Consider the following 16,078-nt stretch of genomic DNA (forward strand, 5'->3'; position numbering starts at 1 on the left):
CCAGCCACCGGGGGCACCATCCACAGTTCTTCACTGAGCTACATTCTCCTCTATGGCTTCCAATCTCAGTGGTCGTAAATTGAGGACTGGCTGTATTCCCAGACGTAACGGAGAGGAGTTTGAGGAAGTCCCAGGGTTTGGGGGAGGGGGCAGGAAAAGTCACAAACACCGGAGCTCTTTGCATAACAAAACGTTTATTATTCTGCTTCTTTCGTCTCTGCTCACAAGGCAGCTCAGCTGGCTCAGTTCTGCTTCATTTTCTGTCGGAGGAGAAAAACGCAGAGAGTTGGGGGGGGGAGGGGTCCAGTCAGCCTCTTCTTCAAAACCCACTGCAGCCGAGAAAGCCCCCCCTCCTTCCCTGGGAACCTCGGCCCTTAGAGAGGGGCGCCTGCGGCAGCCCGCCCACCTGAGTGATCCAGGGGATGTAGGCGGAGACGCGGGCGAAGATGGTGGGCTTCTTGGCCACGTTGCACCGGGTGGACCCGAAGCTAACAATGCCGTGGACTTGCCACGTGTGGCCGATGCGGCAGTTCAGGGGGCCTCCGGAGTCGCTCTGCAGATAGAGAAGCCGAGGGAGGGATCCCTGGGAGGAACGAAGCGGCCCCTTTCCAGGCCGGCCCTTGGGCGGAGGCTGCTGCTGCTGCTCCCAATACTAAAAGCCCCTCCTCTCCCCAATTCCTGCCCTTAGCTGGGCCAGGAGGGAGGGAGGGGATTCCCCTCGCCGGAGGGTGCCCAGTGGGATTTCAGCCACGGAGTCCCCAGAGGGCAGGGGAGGTAGAGGCCGGCTGTCACTCGGGGGGGGGGGGCTGATTGGGAGATCCTGTTCTTGAAGTGGGGCTCCCAGGGTCAGTTGGGGTTCCTGCTGTGCCAGCCTCCTCACCTGGGCTGCTGGAGGCCCTGACGGGGCTGGTCGTCACGGGGGGGGGGGGCTTCCTCTACTCTCCCTCCACCCACCCACCCCAGGCCACCCGTGGGCAGATGCCGAATGTGGGCCTCTTCCCATTGGCCTCTGTGCTTAAGGGCCCCCCAGGTCGTGCAGGAGAAGCAAACCTACATTGCACCCTGAAATGACGCCGTCTCCCCCTGCGCAGACCATGCTGGGCTTGACCATGGAGCCCCACCAGTCCTTCTGGGCGCAGGTGGCGTGGTCCACCACGGGCAGGAAGCCCTGCTGGAGGGTGTCCGCGATGGGCCCGTTGGCTGGGAGGGAGGGAGAGGGAGGGCGTTAAGACCCCAGGACGGCTGCCTTTGGGGCTACTCCTCCCTGCTTGCGGGGGGGGGGGAGTGAGCCGCTGACTTACCCCAGAGACGGCCCCACCCGGTGACATAGCAGGGGAAGCCCTGGGGCAGCAGGGAGTCCGGGGTGGGCAGGCAGGAGGGCCGGATGGTGTCGCTGAACTCGACCGGCTCCGCCAGCTTCAACAGGGCGATGTCGTTGCTGCAAGAGGAACAGCGGCGTTGAGTGTGGGTGTGTTTGTGGGGGGGAAATGAAAGGTGCGCACCCTGGGAAGGAGAGGGTGAAGCCCACCATCTTATCTGGGCCTCCCCTTCCCCCCCCCCCCCAGCCCTCCTGAGAGACTCACAGGATGTGCACGTGGTCCCACTTCTCGTGGATGATGACCTTTTCCACCGCCACGGCCACCTCTCCGGCCTCGGCCGCTTTCAGGTTCTGCTTGCCCAGCTGCACCCGGTAGGTCTGTGTGGGGCTGGGGGGGGGGGAAGGGGAGGAAATGAGATTGGGTGAGGGAGGTTCCCTTCATCTCTGCCCCTCTTAATAAGTTTTGCCTTCTGGGGAGGGGAGGTCTCTGGCCTCTTTCCTGCTTCTCCCCTTGGGGTGTTTCCAAAGTTGAGTCTCTTCCGCAACAGAAAAAAACCTTTCTCTCCGGAGACAAAGTCCCTTCGCTTGGCAGAGGGTCTCCCTCCCTCCTCCCCCAGAGGAAATCCCCCCCTTCACGCTCTTCTCAGCCGCTGAGGAAATGTTAGCCGCCCGCGGAAGCCTCCTCGGTGGAGTTTCTTAGGTGCGATGCTTCAAGAGGTGCCTCAGGTGTGAAGAGTGACACCTTGACTTGCCTGCAGCCCAGCTTGGTTCATGAAGGAGGGGGGGGCAGCCCTTCTTCTCCAAGCTCTTCCCCCCTTCCAGCCCCCCCAGAGCAGGAGCTGGCTTTACCTGAGGCAGTGAGCAGCCGTCAACACCCAGTTCGCGTCAAGGAGGGTCCCGCCACATGAGTGCAACCAGCCCCCATTCAGTTCGAACTGGAGGGAGACCTGAGATAGACCCCCCCCCACCAAGAGCTGAGTGGCAGGACCCCGTTAGGCCCAACGGCTCCCTTCAAAGCCTCCAAAATTTCACTTCCCTCCAACCTGGATGTTGCTCTGCCTCTCAAACAGCTGATACAGCAGATGAGGACCCCCCCCTTTATGGATGTCCCCCCCCCCCCAGCCTCACAAAGAGCTCCTCTTCCCCTTCCAGTGGCAAGGAATCCCACAGGCGTTAAGCCAGCCATGGTTCTGCCCCTCCAGACTGCGGCAAGCAAGCACTGCCAGTCCCTTACCTGCCAGGGCCAGCTGTGGGGCCGGGCATCTTTGCCCCCAACCACACGCGAAATGTTGGGCACGTAGGTGGGGCGGCCACAGCCGTAGGCTGAGAAAAGCACAGAGGAGGAGAGCGAAGGAAGGAAAGGAGGCCACTCAGCGATTGATGTCAATAACACAAGAGCCCTCTCGACGGCTTTCTTCTTCTAAAGCCCTAAATGGGGGAAACTGAGGCACTTCCCAGGGGGAGAAGTCCCCTTTCCTTTTGAAAGTGCGTCAGTGCAGGGAGGACTGACCAGCTTCTCTTTGCATTAAATAGCCATAGGAACTGAGCAGCTCCAGGTAAAGCCCAGCTGTTCCCAGGGGGGGGCAGGGGGCAGGGGGCAAGGCAGGGCTCCCCCCCCCCACAGCCACTTACCCTGAGCCACGAGCAGGAGGGCGCAGAGCAGCTTGAACATGATGGCAGCCACTGGAGTGGACTTTGTAGAAGAGGCCGCTGGAGAGGCCCCTCCTGCATTTATAGCCGGCTGCAGCCGGCCAGGTGCCATCGCCCGGCACCTTTGACCTTGCCAGGTTCTCTGTCGCTGGGCCGATAAAGGAGGGAGGCAGCCCCTTGGCAGAGAGCGGGGTCAGCTGCATTGTCCATCACTGGGCCAGGGCCAGGCTCTTCAGAGGCCCCACGGGCAGCCCACTGGCTCTGGCCGGAGGGGCAGGCGGCCCCCAGGTGTGGGAGCAGCAGCAGCTGGATCCTCCAGGCTGGCACAGTTGTTGGAAACTTCCCTATCGCCCGTCCTTCCTCAGCTGCCGGCTTCCCACGGGCAGACAGGGGGCGCTGGGCAAAGGGGGCTGAGAGCCCCCCCCCCCCGGCTTATGTCTGGCCTGAGGAAGAAGGGGAGGGGGGGGGAAAGAGCCCATCAGCCCCTGCTGTAAAACCCGGGGCAGCTGCCAAAAGGCCCCTTGGGACCCTCAACCGGGACTCCTCCTATCTTGGCCCCCTTGCAGACGTTGGGGGTGGGGTGGGGTGGAGGGACTCTGTTTTCCAGGCAGGGGAAATTCCCCAGTTGGTCTGGGGCCATCAATCCCCACCCCCCAAAAAGGGGCTGGGAGGTGTTGGGGGAGATGGGGAGGCGCCAAGGGAGCCCAAGGGAAAGGAACCCCGTTCTGCCTCCTGTGACTGAGGGCTGCCCCTCACTCGGGCTCCAGTCGCCTCCCTGGCCCCAATTCTGAGCCCATCTCTTCCTGGGCAGCCCCTCCTCCACTTCTCCCCCCCCCCGGCTCCTCCTGTCTTCCCCTGCCCCCCCCGTTATTCCTCTGGGTGGGGGTCTCTCCTGTGGACGTGTCCCTCTCTGTCCATGCCAGGGCTGGAGGCCAACGTTGAGGCCTGGAGGCGGCAAGACAGAAGGAGGGGGAGGCATTGGCTCTTTCTGCTGCAGCAGCCCGGTGGGGGGGGGACTGAAGACCCCCGGCCCCCTCTGTGATTAGGGCTCTTCGGGTGGGTGGAGGTCTCATGTCTCTCGAGGGGCATATGGCTGGTTTCTGCCCTGGCTCCAGTCTTGCCAAGGTCCACCCCCCCCCCACCCCCCAGACAGACAGACAGACGTTGCTCCTCTGGGCTCTCCCCCTGCCAGGCTGCCAATGCCGGGCTCCCCCAGGGAAAGAGGGCGGGGCCCTCGGGGAAAGCTCCTCCTCCTGCCAGTCATTACGCCTCCCACCCAGACACACACACCCCCGTTTTGGGGCCAAATTGCCTCAGGTAGCAGAAGAGAACGAAGTTCCCAGGGTCCGTCTTTCCACTTCAGGGGGGCCTCGTCTTGCCAGGAAACGTGTCCCCCCGCCCCCCCTTGAACTCAGAATCGAGGATGGGGGGTCAACCTCAGCCTTCATTTCTTCCAAAATTACACCTGGACAATCCCACCATCCCCTCACAACTGAGCTGTGAAAGCAGGGGGGAATCGCAGGAGTTCGCTTAGTGACTGTTCAAATTTTACAACAGCAGTGAAACAAGGGACTTAGGAGCATTTTTCACACGGCTGTGGCAGCCCCCCCGCCCCGTGGGCACGTGATCCGAATTCAGACGCTTGGCGACCGACTCATATTTATGACACAATCCCCTTTTGCATCTGTCTGACAAGCAAAGTCAATGGGGGAATCTGGGTTCACATCACAACCATTGTGGCTGACTTAACAACGGCAGGGCTTCGCTTGACAAAGGTGGCCAGGAAGGTCGTAAAATGAGGGGGAAACTCTCGGCAACATGTACTTGGGGCTCCATTGTGGTCGTAAGTCGAGGACTCCCTGTGCCTGCTAGCCCTTGCCCCTTTCCCCCTCCTTCCCCGGCGTGGGCCGCGTGTCTTCCGTTCGCATGAGAGCGGGGGGGGGGGATTCCTTGAGGCCTCAAGAGGTGCAGTTGTGCTTCAGGCCAGGTAAAGTCACACCCAGGGAGACCCACAGAGGAATGGATCTGAAGAAATCAGGAAATGCTACACACACACACCACACACACAGAGCCTTTTGGGATGATAAAAGCCTTTTATTGAGTATTTCCCAACGCGGGTTTTGCCAGGCGCCACAGCTGCCTCCTCAGTTCTGGCTCATTTTCTAGAGGGGGAGAAGGCAAAGCAAGGGGATCCGAGTTCAGGGCGAGAAAGGAGAGAGCCGCCCAGCAGGTCCTGGAGAAAATCCCCACCGCAGCTGCAGCAGCTTCTCCGCCCCGCCTGAGGCGCTTCCAGCCTTAACCAGGCACAATTCCCCCCCTTGCAGAAGGAAGCCTCCCCACAGGGCTTCCCATGGGGTGAGCAGCCTGAGAGGCAGCAGGAGAAGCCAGGGGAGATCTTCGGGGTCTGCACTCTGCACATGCTCCAGCCGCAGAACCCGGCCTCCAATGGGCCAGAACCTTTGATTGTGGACGCTTCCTGACCTCATGGCGATAGAATCAAACATGGCCGATTCCCCCGATTATCAGGAAGGACGTCAAGAGGGGGGGGCCTCGGAGTCCCTGGGGAAAGGATCCCTGGGGGGGGTGGAGGCTCGGGATGGGGTCCCTGACGCCCCCCCCCCATTCACCTGGGCGATCCAGGAGTTGTAGTCGGAGACGCGGGTGAAGACGGTGGGCTTCTTGGCCGTGTTGCAGCCGAGGGCGGAGCCAAAGCTAACGATGCCATGGACTTGCCAGGAGTCGCCATTGCGGCAGTTCAGGGGACCCCCGGAGTCACCCTGAGGACAGAGGAGGGTGGGTGGGTGGGTGGGCGGGCGAGTGGCTTTGCCCCCGTCCTTTTAACCACTGATTGTGAGAAACCAGATGGCGCTGGAGTGGATCCCAGCTTCCTGCCAATCCAGCCACGGAGCTCTGTGGGCTCATACAGGATTAGAACTCAGACCCATGGTTCGGCCTTTGGGGACCCCCATCAGTCTCTGTGCTTAAGGGCCCCCCAGGTCGTGCAGGAGAAGCAAACCTACATTGCACCCTGAAATGACGCCGTCTCCCCCTGCGCAGACCATGCTGGGCTTGACCATGGAGCCCCACCAGTCCTTCTGGGCGCAGGTGGCGTGGTCCACCACGGGCAGGAAGCCCTGCTGGAGGGTGTCCGCGATGGGCCCGTTGGCTGCCAGGGAGGGAGGGAGAGGGAGGGCGTTAAGACCCCAGGACGGCTGCCTTTGGGGCTACTCCTCCCTGCTTGCGGGGGGGGGGGGGGGGGTGAGCCGCTGACTTACTCCAGAGACGGCCCCATCCGGTGACGTAGCAGGGGAAGCCCTGGGGCAGCAGGGAGTCCGGGGCGGGCAGGCAGGAGGGCTGGATGGTGTCGCTTAACTTGACCGGCTCCGCCAGCTTCAAGAGGGCGATGTCGTTGCTGCAAGAGGAACAGGGGCGTTGAGGGGGGGGCAGGTGGGCAAGCCCCCCACCCTGGTCATCTGGAGTGTGGCCGCCCCCTCCCCGCCCTCTGCCCTCCAGAGAGAGACTCACATGATGAAGAGGGAGTTCCACTTCTCGTGCACAATGGTCTTTTCCACCGCCACGGCCACCTCCCCAGCCTCGGCCGCTTTCAGGTTCTGCTTGCCCAGCTGCACCCGGTAGGTCCGTTTGGAGCTGTGGGGGTGGTGGCAGAGGAAGGGGAGGGAATGGGATGGGGGGGAGGCAAGAGTCCCTTGAGAAAGCTGGCTGGGGGAGGCAGTCCCTCTCCTCCCCCCCCCCACAAAAAACACACTGGGGGGGTGGGGGTTTCTTCAGTGCCCTTCGAAAGACTCCCCAGGGGGGGCTTTGGGAGAGAAGAGACGGGGACTTCGCTCCCTTCACCCCAGGAGGAGGAAAGAAATTTCCCCACAGATTCGGCCTCCTTGGGGAGGGGGAGACGCGGGGGGGTACCTGATGCAGTGAGCGGCCGTCAGCACCCAGTTGGGGTCAATTAGAGTCCCGCCGCAAGTGTGAGCCCAGACTCCTTTCTTGTCGTACTGGAGGGAGACCTGGAAGCAAAATACCAAACCCTCAAGCCCTCCACTTCCCTCCCGCCTGGATTTTGCCCTGCGCCTTAACCCCCACCCCCTGAGCCTCACAAAGATCTCCTCTCCCCCTTCCAGTGGCAAGGAGTCCCCCAGGGCAACGCCTGCAGGCAGCCATGCTTCTGCCCTTTCAGACTGCGGCAAGCAAGCACGGCCCCCAAGCACCCCTTACCTGCCAGGGCCAGCTGTGGGGCCGGACATCTTCGCCCCCAACCACACGCGAAATGTTGGGCACATAGGTGGGGCGGCCACAGCCGTAGGCTGAGAAAAGCACAGAGGAGGAGAGCGAAGGAAGGAAAGGAGGCCACTCAGTGATTGATGTCAATAACACAAGAGCCCTCTCGACGGCTTTCTTCTTCTAAAGCCCTAAATGGGGGAAACTGAGGCACTTCCCAGGGGGAGAAGTCCCCTTTCCTTTTGAAAGTGCGTCAGTGCAGGGAGGACTGACCAGCTTCTCTTTGCATTAAATAGCCATAGGAACTGAGCAGCTGCAGGCAAATGCCAGCTGTTCCCAGGGGGGGGCAGGGGGCAAGGCAGGGCTCCCCCCCCCACAGCCACTTACCCTGAGCCACGAGCAGGAGGGCGCAGAGCAGCTTGAACATGATGGCAGCCACTGAAGTGGGCTCTGGGAAGCCTCTCCCGTATTTATAGGCAGCTGCAGCCGAGTATCGCCAGGCACCCCGACCAGGCACCCCTGACCTTGCCTGGTTATCGCTGGGTCGATAAAGGAGGGAGGATGCCCCTTGGCAGAGAGTGCAGTCCTCGCCTGCTCACCAGGTGAGGGTCCAGGAGGCCTTTGGGGTGCCTCTGGGAGAGGCAGAGAACGGCTCTTCCCGCGTCCCCCAAAACAGTCTTGGGCCGTCAGAGGCCCCCTCCCACACCCCCATCGGGCACCTGCCGTGGCTGTGGGTGGCCCTGCCCAGAGAGGGTCCACGCAGCCTTTGCCTGCAGCCCCTGGAATTGGGAAAGAGGCGGGTGCCAGCAATGCCAGGTCCTCGGGGGGGAGGGGTCCCAAGGGCAGCTCCTGGCTTCACTGGGTACGGCGGAGGCCCTCTGGGGCTTGGTGGGGGCCCTGCTCCAGCGGCCGTGGGAGAAGCAGCAGCTGCCTCATCCAGCCTGGCACTGCCAGTGGAAACCTCCCGTCCCTCCTCACCTGTCTGCTTCCCACGGGGAAACCAGAGGCCTTTGGAAAAGGGAGCCAGGGAGGGCCATGGCTGGTGGGATAAACCACAATCAGACCCCCACTCCAGGCCCACAACCATGGAGGTCATTGTCTTTGCAGCCCCCTGGCCTCTGCCAGACTCCAACCACATAAATAGGGGGGGCGCGGGGGTTGATTCACACGACCTCAGCAAGACCTGGCCTCCATCCTGGGGAGGCTAAGCGATGCCAACTGGCCTTCTCTGGGGGTGGGGACACGACATACGACCTGCTGCCTCCACTTGGTGTGGGGTCTGAATCCGACTGCCCGTCCCACCCGCCTCCCCTGGAGCAGACTGGAGAGGTTGCTCGAGTCAGTAAGCCCAGCCGCAGGAAGGGCACAGAGGCATCAACCGCACTTCCTGATTGAATTCCTCCCCCCCTCCCTCTCCCTCCCGGCCACAAGAGAGAGAATCCGGATGCCACAATTAGCTTATGAAATATAGTTTTGTTTTAATTATATTTGGGTAAAAAAAATAAAACCATACCAGTGAAATGGAGCAGCTTCTGAACCTCCTCCCGCAACCGAGGAGTCCCAGGGCAGGTCGAGCGCAAAGACCCCACGGCCCCAGGGAGGAGCCAGCCAGCCCCCAGGGCCCCCCCCGGAGGTTCTTGAGCCCCCAAAGCACAAATTCAGCCCAGAAGCAAGCAAGCACGGAGAGGGGAAGGGGAGGGTCAAGGGGGGGGAATAACCCCCCCCAACAAGAGCTAGACGGGGCTGAGCAAAGCCCTGGGCCAGGTGGGCCTTGACTGTGGCTTGCTGAAGAATGGTCCACGCCTCCCACCCACTTAACTTTAACTTAACTTTATTCAATTTCTAGACCGCCCCTCTCTCAAAAGAGACTCGGGGCGGTGTACAGTCATATTAAAATAATTGAACTTCATGCTCCGGCTCAGGCGCTGCCTTTCGAGGCCTCTTCCGGTGGGTTTTGGGGTTGTTGGCCTTTTGCCACCCATGTCTGAGCTCCCACAGCTGGCTAAGGGGCCCCACCTAGGAAGGAGACCCCCTTGTGGGCAAGTAGCCGCCCTGGAGGCCCCTTCTACGCTCCATTCGCCCTGACCCTCCGGCCGTCTGCCCCACTGGGAATGTCTTCCTCGGCTGGGGGTTGGATGACCTCTAGGAGCGACTCCCCCCTGGGGGATTTTGACACAGTCCCAGCCCTCCCCGACCGGTGGAGCTCCCGGGGCTGGAGGGTTGACTGCTTCAAACGGACGCCCTCCACACCCAGGACTCCACCTGCCCCAAATCTCCTCTCCTCTCCTCTCCCTGCCACCACACCACTTCTACACAACAACACAATGCCAGAACTTGGGGCTTATTGTCTGGACATAAACACACACACGCACACACACAGACACACACAGAAACAGACACACTATAAACTGACCCTGTCCTGCAGACGTCCCAGACTCCAGCTCCCATTATCCCCTGCCTGCCAGAGAACTTTCTGCCGAGTCTCCACTCCAAAGCCAGGGTGGGAAGGCAGAGAGGCGGGGGCCCCCAGGGAAAGTGGGGTAAAGGGCTCCCTCAAAGGGGACCCTCCCCCAGTGCCCCCACCTGCCGGGCCCACCGCCTGGCCACTTGTCTGGAGCCCCCCGGCCCCTGTGGGGGCCCCCGTTAGAGAAAGCAGAGCCCCAGCACATCTACACAGCCGAGGCAACGCACACAAAGACGGCATTTCTGCACAAGCACCAGGGGTGGGGGGTGGGGGGGGTGAGTGGAGTGGGGAGATCCCCACCCCGCCTCTAACAGCAAGCCACATCCATGCATCACCACCCCAGGGGGAGAACGGAACGATTCACACGTCGAGTCCGCAAACCTGGGACCGGGAGACACCGAGAAGCACGAGACCGACGGACGGAGACGAAAACGCCGCAAAGGAAACACCGAACAGCTGGCTCAAGGGGAGGGAGTGCAAAGCAGGCCCAAGTGGGTCTGGGGGCTCCAAGGTCGGCCTTCTTCCCCCGGCGGTTCGCCCACCAACCATACTGGGTCGCCAGCTGACCGGGACCCCTCCGGCTCCTGCGCCTCTAGCAGTCACCTGACCCGCAAACACCGGCCGGGGGCCTTGTGGCGGTGGTGGGGGTGGCTGGATGGGCGTGGAGGGGGGGGGAGCTGGGCCGGGTCTGGCAGGGGGTGGGGGTGCTGGCTACTGCCTGAAGGTGGACTGCAGCTCCTTGAAGGCCTCCTTCCGCTGCTTCAGCTCCTCCGCCTGGCGCCTCTTCTCCTCCTGCTCCGCCTTGATCTCCTCCTCGAAGCGGCTGCCCACATTCATCGCCTGCACCTGTGGGGAGGGGGCGGCCAAGGAGGGGGGGCTGGGTTTATTTATGTTTAGCCCCCCTTTATTGTTGTTATCAATAACTCAAGGGGGGGATCCACTCCCCCCTCCCTCCCTTCCTCCTCCCGTTTCCCCCACGACAACGTCCCTATGAGGCGGGCCGAGAAAGTGGGGCCCGAAGCCGCCTAGCCGGTTTCCAGGCTCGACTGTGCAAGTGAACCTGCCCCCCTGGATCTCTGCCCCCCACCCCCAGCCATTAGGTCCCCTGGCCGGACACTGAGGCTGCCCCCCCTCCCTGCTTACTTTGGCCTCGAAAAAGCTCTTGGCCCCCTTGACGCCCTGGGTGGAGACGTCGATCTCCGAGAGGCAGGCCAGGGCGTGCAGGCCGCTGTCCTCCTCCAGCTCCCCAGCGGCCGCTTTGCGGAAGATGAGAAGGAACTGGGGGGGGAGAAGGGGGGGGAGAAAGGGTTGGAAACAGACCAGAGCCTCCGCCAGATTCTGCCCCAGCCCTTGTTTAAGGATTGGGGGGGGGGAAGGGGAGGACTCTCACCTCCCGAAAGCTCAGCTTGCTGTCCACGTCTTCGTCGACCTCCCTGATCATCTCCTTCAGGCCCAGGTGGGTCTGGGGAGCCCCCAGCTTCTCCATCATCTGCTTCAGCTCCATCAGGTCGATGAAGCCGTCTTTGCCCGCGTCGTACCTGGGGGGGGGGGATGTGGAGCAGAGAGACCGTTAGCCCGCTACCCCCCATCCTGAACAGATTTCTCGCCCAGCTGATCCCCCAGGGAGAAACGGATACCTCTCGCAGGGGCTCTGGACGGATCCACTGCGGAGGATGGCACAGATTGGCCCCGGGGCCACCCTCCGGCCCGAGGCTGCCAGTTGCGCCCACACAGACATGCACGCACGCACGCACCCTCCTGCCCTAGAGAATGGCCTGATCCCATCAAGAGCCTGGACTCTCCAGCACGGGAGGCCTAAAATCACCGGAAGCCTCCAGCTTCCGGGGCTTCCAACGTCTCCGAGGCTTTTTGTGGAACGTGGCCTTTGTGTGGGTTCCTTCCCCCCCCCACACCTCTGTTTCTGGGTAAAGAATGGGGGCTCTGTCCATTGGTCACTTGGTGGCCTTTCTGAGCTGCCTCTCTGGGCTCAAAGGAGGGCATGGAAAGGATGGCTGCTGGTTGTGCGGCTTTCTCTCTCCAAGAGCTGCCCAGCGGTCACCCAGCTGGTTCAGGAGGCCGCAGCTGGTAGGAGCAAGGCTGGCAGGAGACATTCCCGCGTGCCCCTCTCCCACCTCCCCTCCTCCTGGCAGGGAAATTCCCACAGCAGAATTCCCTTCAGGAAGGACAGCAGCGCTGCCTCTGCCGGAATATGCAGGCGTTTCTCTTGCTGGACTGCTGTGCCGGCCGAGGGATCCAGGTGGAGCAGAGGAGGGGGCCAGCAGCTAGCTTCCAGCCAGAGATGCCTACGGGGGCAGCAGAAAGGACTGGAGAGAAGCGGCTGCCTGCTAGAGAGGAGGCAACCCCAGAGGCTTAGTGGTTTCCTTGCAGACGTTACATGGCCCAAAGTAGGTAACGCTGGTGATACAAATGGTGCTACGAGACATCTGCAAGGAAGCCACCAAGCTCGGAGAGCAGCAAGGAGAAGAAAGAGAATGGAAGGAAGGAAAAGAGAGAGAGAGAGAGAAAGAGAGAGAGAGAGAGAGAGAGAGAGAGAGAGAGAGAGAGAGAGAGAGAGAGAGGAGGCTTAAAGGTAGCCTTGAGGGGCCTGGGTCTCACACTGGGACCATGATTAGAGCTATAAGGGGGTCATCCTAATAATCTACAGATTCTTGTAAGAGCTTGGTAACGTTGGCTGGGCTTCCCTTTTGCCCCTCCATCACCTGCCCTTCCAAAGCCTTTCCATTTACTGGGCTGGGTGGGTCCAGGGTGCCAGGAACAGGGTCTTGAGGTGGAAGATGCCTACCAAGAATCGGGGTCGCCAGGTGATCTGGGAAGGAGGGAGGGGGTCTGCTAGCCAGCCACAGCTCTGCTCTTGGGGGTCCTCTTAGGAGACGCGGTGGGACTAAGTCATTTCCGCAGCAAAGCCGGAGCTGCCATGCGCCAGGAGTTGGCTAAGCAGCTTCTGTGCAAGCTTCCTGCTGGCAGGGGTGCCCACTGCCTCCTTCCACCCCCACCCCTCCCAGCTGGCCTGCCGGGGGGGGGGCGGCAGGGGAGTTGGGCTGAGTGGTGAAGGACCTTGCCTTCCTCTCAGTCATGCCCCCTGCCCCTCCCTCAGGCAGCCACTTCCAGGCTGCTAAGCAGGAACTGAGTCTTGCAGCAGCCTGGTTTGCAAGATTAATCCATGGAACTCCCTGCCACAAGGGAGCACCATCTTACAAAGGCCTCTCTCAAACCCAGGACTCCCTGCAGAGAGAAGGAAGCAGGCAGGAGAGGAGCTGCCCAGGCTGCCCACTTTCCTCCCTGCCCTCCTCACACACACCGCCGAAACCGCAGATGGCAGAACCACTGGGGGGAGGGGGTGGGCGACTAAGCTGATACCCAGGAATCACCACCACCACCACCGATGAAGCCTCCACAACATCTGTTCAAGTCCTGGGATGGGAGACCACCAGGCGATTGGGGGCAGAAGCCTGCCGGTGATTTTGGCCGCGGCTGCAGTTTTAGAATGTATTTCTTCTATTTCTACAGCCAGGCAACTGTTCATGCTGGGTTCCCCCCCCCTTTTTCCCCCCCCTCCGCCCGACGAGTCAGAAACTGCAGCATCCCCTTCGCTCCCCGGTTCCCCCCTCCCGCCCCCGGGGGGAGCTGATGCGACGCTGGATGAGTGCGAGACTCTGCACAACAAGGAGCCGGTCCCGAATGCAAGGCACGTCCACTTTGGCGGAAATGGAGAGGGTCAGTTCCAGCCCCTTCTGCCCTCAGCCCAAAAGGACCCTCCAGAGCAGAAAGAACCGTCCCCAAAGTCCCAGTGTTCAGGAAGACTCTCCTTGAACAGGGAGGCTCTACTAAGCCTCAGCCTCATTAGCCTAAATTTCTGGGCAAATCAGCCCCTAAAACAACAGCAACCGCCAGCACAAGCCAAGTCCGCGGAAGCCTTGACCGAAACAGAGGCTGCTGCATTTCCACCTGGCCCAACCTGCCCTCCTTGGTCTGCCTTGCCAGCCCCACAAGCAGAGGGCGGGGAGCCGCCTGGAACCAAAACCCCTCCTATCAAAGGCAGATCCCAGGCTGAAGTACCAGCCCCCCCCCCTTCCCAAACGATGCCCTGCCGAAACCTGCGGGGGGAAACCCGGGTTCCCGGAGCTGCGGTTCTCTCTCTGGGGCCGCGCAAGGGGGACTTGGCCCTGGTAGACCCCCGCCTAGCCTCCAGACGGGGCATCTTGGCGGAAAAGCTCCTTTAGACTCCCAAGTCCCATCGCCTCCGCCGAGGCGTCCTCTGCACGTGCCCAGAGGGCGCCTTCCCCGGGATGTCAGCCAGGAGGCCTCTGGCCGCCGCCCCCCACTCCCTCTGTGTCGCTCCGCTTTTCAGCCAAGCAGAGCATCCCCCGGCCCGCTTTCTGGTAGGGCGCAAAAGAAGCGGGGGGGGAAAATCTTCCTCTGCAGCCCCCCCGGAAAGACCCCGCGAAGCCCCCCCCCCCCCACTCACTGTCGGAAGAGCCGCTCCATGTCCTTGATCTGCCGGCGGGAGAACTCGCGGAACTCGCTGTAGGGGCTGAAGACGCGGTGGGCGCCGCCCGGGGAGAGCTGCCCTGCCGGGGGGGCTCGGGGACCTGGCGACCCCTCCGCCTCGCCCCCCTCCTCCTCCTCCTCGGGGGCGCCCTCCACGCGCAGGCGGCGGCTCAGCTTGCCCGCCAGCTCCTCCGTGGCCATCCTGGCGGCAGCAGCGCGGGCAGCCGGCGCGCTTCCCCTCCCCTCCGCCGGCCAGCCCGGCTCCGCCCCGACGGACACGGGGAAGGGAGGGGGATGGTCGGGCGGCGGCCCCTGAGGCGCAGAACCACAGTTCCCATCGTCCCGCGCCCCGGCCGGGGCTGCTGGGAGTCGTAGTTCACGCCCGCCCGCCCCCTCCCCAGCCTTGCGCGGACCGCGGCTCCGGCGCTCCCCCGCCCGCCCTGCTCGCAAGCGGCACCCGGGAGCCGAGTCTTCCGTCTGCCCTCATCCTGGCCCCGGAGAGGAGGCGAGCGCAGGGCCTGGAGATGCACCCCTCATCCCAGCCCAAAGCCCGGCCGAGACACCCCGGCGCCAATCCCCCTCCTCACGGCCATCGCCCCCCCCCTCTCCCGAAGACCCACAAGACTGCCCGAGGCCTGATTCCAGAATCATACCAGAAATTTCCAATAAAGACTTGAAATATTTGAATGTAAACGTTTTTAACAGCAGCTAAAATCGTATTTGCAAAAAAAATGGAAAAATGAATCAATACCAAAACAGGAGGAAGTTAATCGAAAGATAATGCAGAGTGCTGAAATGAGTAAATTGACATTTGAAATTAGAGAAGATGAGAAATTTTATAAAATATGGAATTTGTTTTATCAGTGGCTGGACAAAAAAACCTGGAAATGAAAAATGTTTTATTTATGTTTTAATTGAAGGAGATAAGTGATAATACAATTATGTTGTTACATAGGTTAATAATGATACAATGAAAGGTTGACATATATATATATATATGAATTGAATAATTTAGAATATTTTGTTTTAAAATGAAGGATAAGGATAATAATGAATCTATGTACATTTGATAGATGATTGGTGATATTATGCACAACTCTTAAGTAGTGATGTATATTATAAAGATATCTTGTTGATAGTTTAATAAGGAAGTAATGAAAGATTGGTATATATATATGTGTGTGTGTGTGTGTGTGAATTGAATAATTTAGAATACTTTGTTTACAAATGGAGGAATAACGTTTTTGCTTGAATGTTATGCTGTGTACAAGGACAACAGTGAAGAGGAGAGAGCACCCAAAGCAGATGAGGCAGAAAAACGGAAGCTTCTCAGAGCATCTCTGCCCCTCTTGGGCCAACCTTTGGGGGGGAGGGGGGATTGTGGTTCCACAAGTAAGGCCACCCTTGGGGTGAGGGCCTGGGCTGCAGAGACCCTCCAGGCTGCAAGGCCCCAAGGAGGACCTCAGTGGAGGCATTTGGGGACGGGGTCCTCTCTCTGCCTTCCCACCTCTGCTGACATCCCAAGAGAAGGCCTTGGGGGGGGGGGAATTCTTAGAGGAGCACCTGCGCCTTGGCTGCCTTCATGGCAAATGGCTTTGACCTCGGCCCTCAGGGTCCTCGGGAGAGAAAGATTGGAGCTTCCCCCCACTCTAGGGAAGGCCCAGGCGGGGAGCCCTGACCCATCCCAAGGCCAGAGGTCTTGGGGAGGAAATAAGGCTTTGAATAGCCGGAGGGGGGGGCAGGAGAGGGGGGGGGCTTCCCACGCAGACATCAGCGCCTGATTCCCCAGCAATCCCGTCAAGCTTAGATCTGCACCCACACAGATCTCCTGAGACAGATGGAAGGGACAGGCAGGGCAGCAGTGGCTGCAAAGCTTTCGTGGAAGAGTCAGAATCCCCCCCCCG

The 16,078-nt window shown here is 60.9% G+C and overlaps 3 protein-coding genes across 4 annotated transcripts; all 3 read right to left on the reverse strand.

Moving 5' to 3' along the window:
* Positions 1 to 173: 173 nt before the first annotated feature.
* On the reverse strand, positions 174 to 3,102 carry LOC309393010 (chymotrypsin-C-like). Of its 2 annotated transcripts, none has more exons than XM_081954720.1 (8): positions 2,951 to 3,102; positions 2,553 to 2,641; positions 2,168 to 2,265; positions 1,584 to 1,706; positions 1,302 to 1,438; positions 1,055 to 1,200; positions 407 to 583; positions 174 to 260 (listed from the first exon to the last, which is right to left on the reverse strand). In XM_081954720.1, exons 1-8 carry the CDS (start codon positions 3,078 to 3,080, stop codon positions 243 to 245), a joined length of 918 nt encoding a protein of 305 aa, XP_081810846.1. In that variant the 5' UTR covers positions 3,081 to 3,102; the 3' UTR covers positions 174 to 242. The 2 variants fall into 2 exon arrangements, with proteins under 2 accessions (XP_081810846.1, XP_081810847.1); XM_081954721.1 differs by having other exon boundaries at positions 407 to 553; positions 2,951 to 3,100.
* A 1,939-nt stretch (positions 3,103 to 5,041) lies between these two features.
* Positions 5,042 to 7,707, reverse strand: LOC309393012 (chymotrypsin-C-like). Its single transcript, XM_081954723.1, has 8 exons — positions 7,589 to 7,707; positions 7,199 to 7,287; positions 6,893 to 6,990; positions 6,494 to 6,616; positions 6,244 to 6,380; positions 5,989 to 6,134; positions 5,596 to 5,745; positions 5,042 to 5,130 (listed from the first exon to the last, which is right to left on the reverse strand). The coding sequence occupies exons 1-8, from the start codon at positions 7,626 to 7,628 to the stop codon at positions 5,113 to 5,115; spliced, it is 801 nt and encodes a 266-aa protein (XP_081810849.1). The 5' UTR covers positions 7,629 to 7,707; the 3' UTR covers positions 5,042 to 5,112.
* A 949-nt stretch (positions 7,708 to 8,656) lies between these two features.
* Positions 8,657 to 14,527, reverse strand: EFHD2 (EF-hand domain family member D2). The gene is given in 6 exon segments (XM_081954734.1): positions 8,657 to 10,511; positions 10,809 to 10,943; positions 11,056 to 11,203; positions 14,152 to 14,399; positions 14,401 to 14,505; positions 14,507 to 14,527. Coding segments are annotated over 6 exon segments (777 nt in total). The 5' UTR covers positions 14,513 to 14,527; the 3' UTR covers positions 8,657 to 10,376.
* Between the last annotated feature and the right edge of the window lie 1,551 nt (positions 14,528 to 16,078).

Source organism: Natrix helvetica, assembly GCF_964273705.1.
Source record: "Natrix helvetica genome assembly, chromosome: 5".
Taxonomy (NCBI): Eukaryota; Metazoa; Chordata; class Lepidosauria; order Squamata; family Natricidae; genus Natrix; species Natrix helvetica.

Coding starts and splice junctions, on each gene's coding strand:
- LOC309393010 (XM_081954720.1), bottom strand. CDS start 3,080: ATGGCACCTGGCCGGCTGCAGCCGGCTATAAATGCAGGAGGGGCCTCT. Junction 1,201..1,301: donor CGGGTGGGGCCGTCTCTGGG/GTAAGTCAGCGG, acceptor CCTCCCTCCCAG/CCAACGGGCCCATCGCGGAC. Junction 584..1,054: donor GCGTCATTTCAGGGTGCAAT/GTAGGTTTGCTT, acceptor CGTTCCTCCCAG/GGATCCCTCCCTCGGCTTCT.
- LOC309393012 (XM_081954723.1), bottom strand. CDS start 7,628: ATGTTCAAGCTGCTCTGCGCCCTCCTGCTCGTGGCTCAGG. Junction 6,381..6,493: donor TGGAACTCCCTCTTCATCAT/GTGAGTCTCTCT, acceptor TTCCTCTTGCAG/CAACGACATCGCCCTCTTGA. Junction 6,135..6,243: donor CGGATGGGGCCGTCTCTGGA/GTAAGTCAGCGG, acceptor CCTCCCTGGCAG/CCAACGGGCCCATCGCGGAC.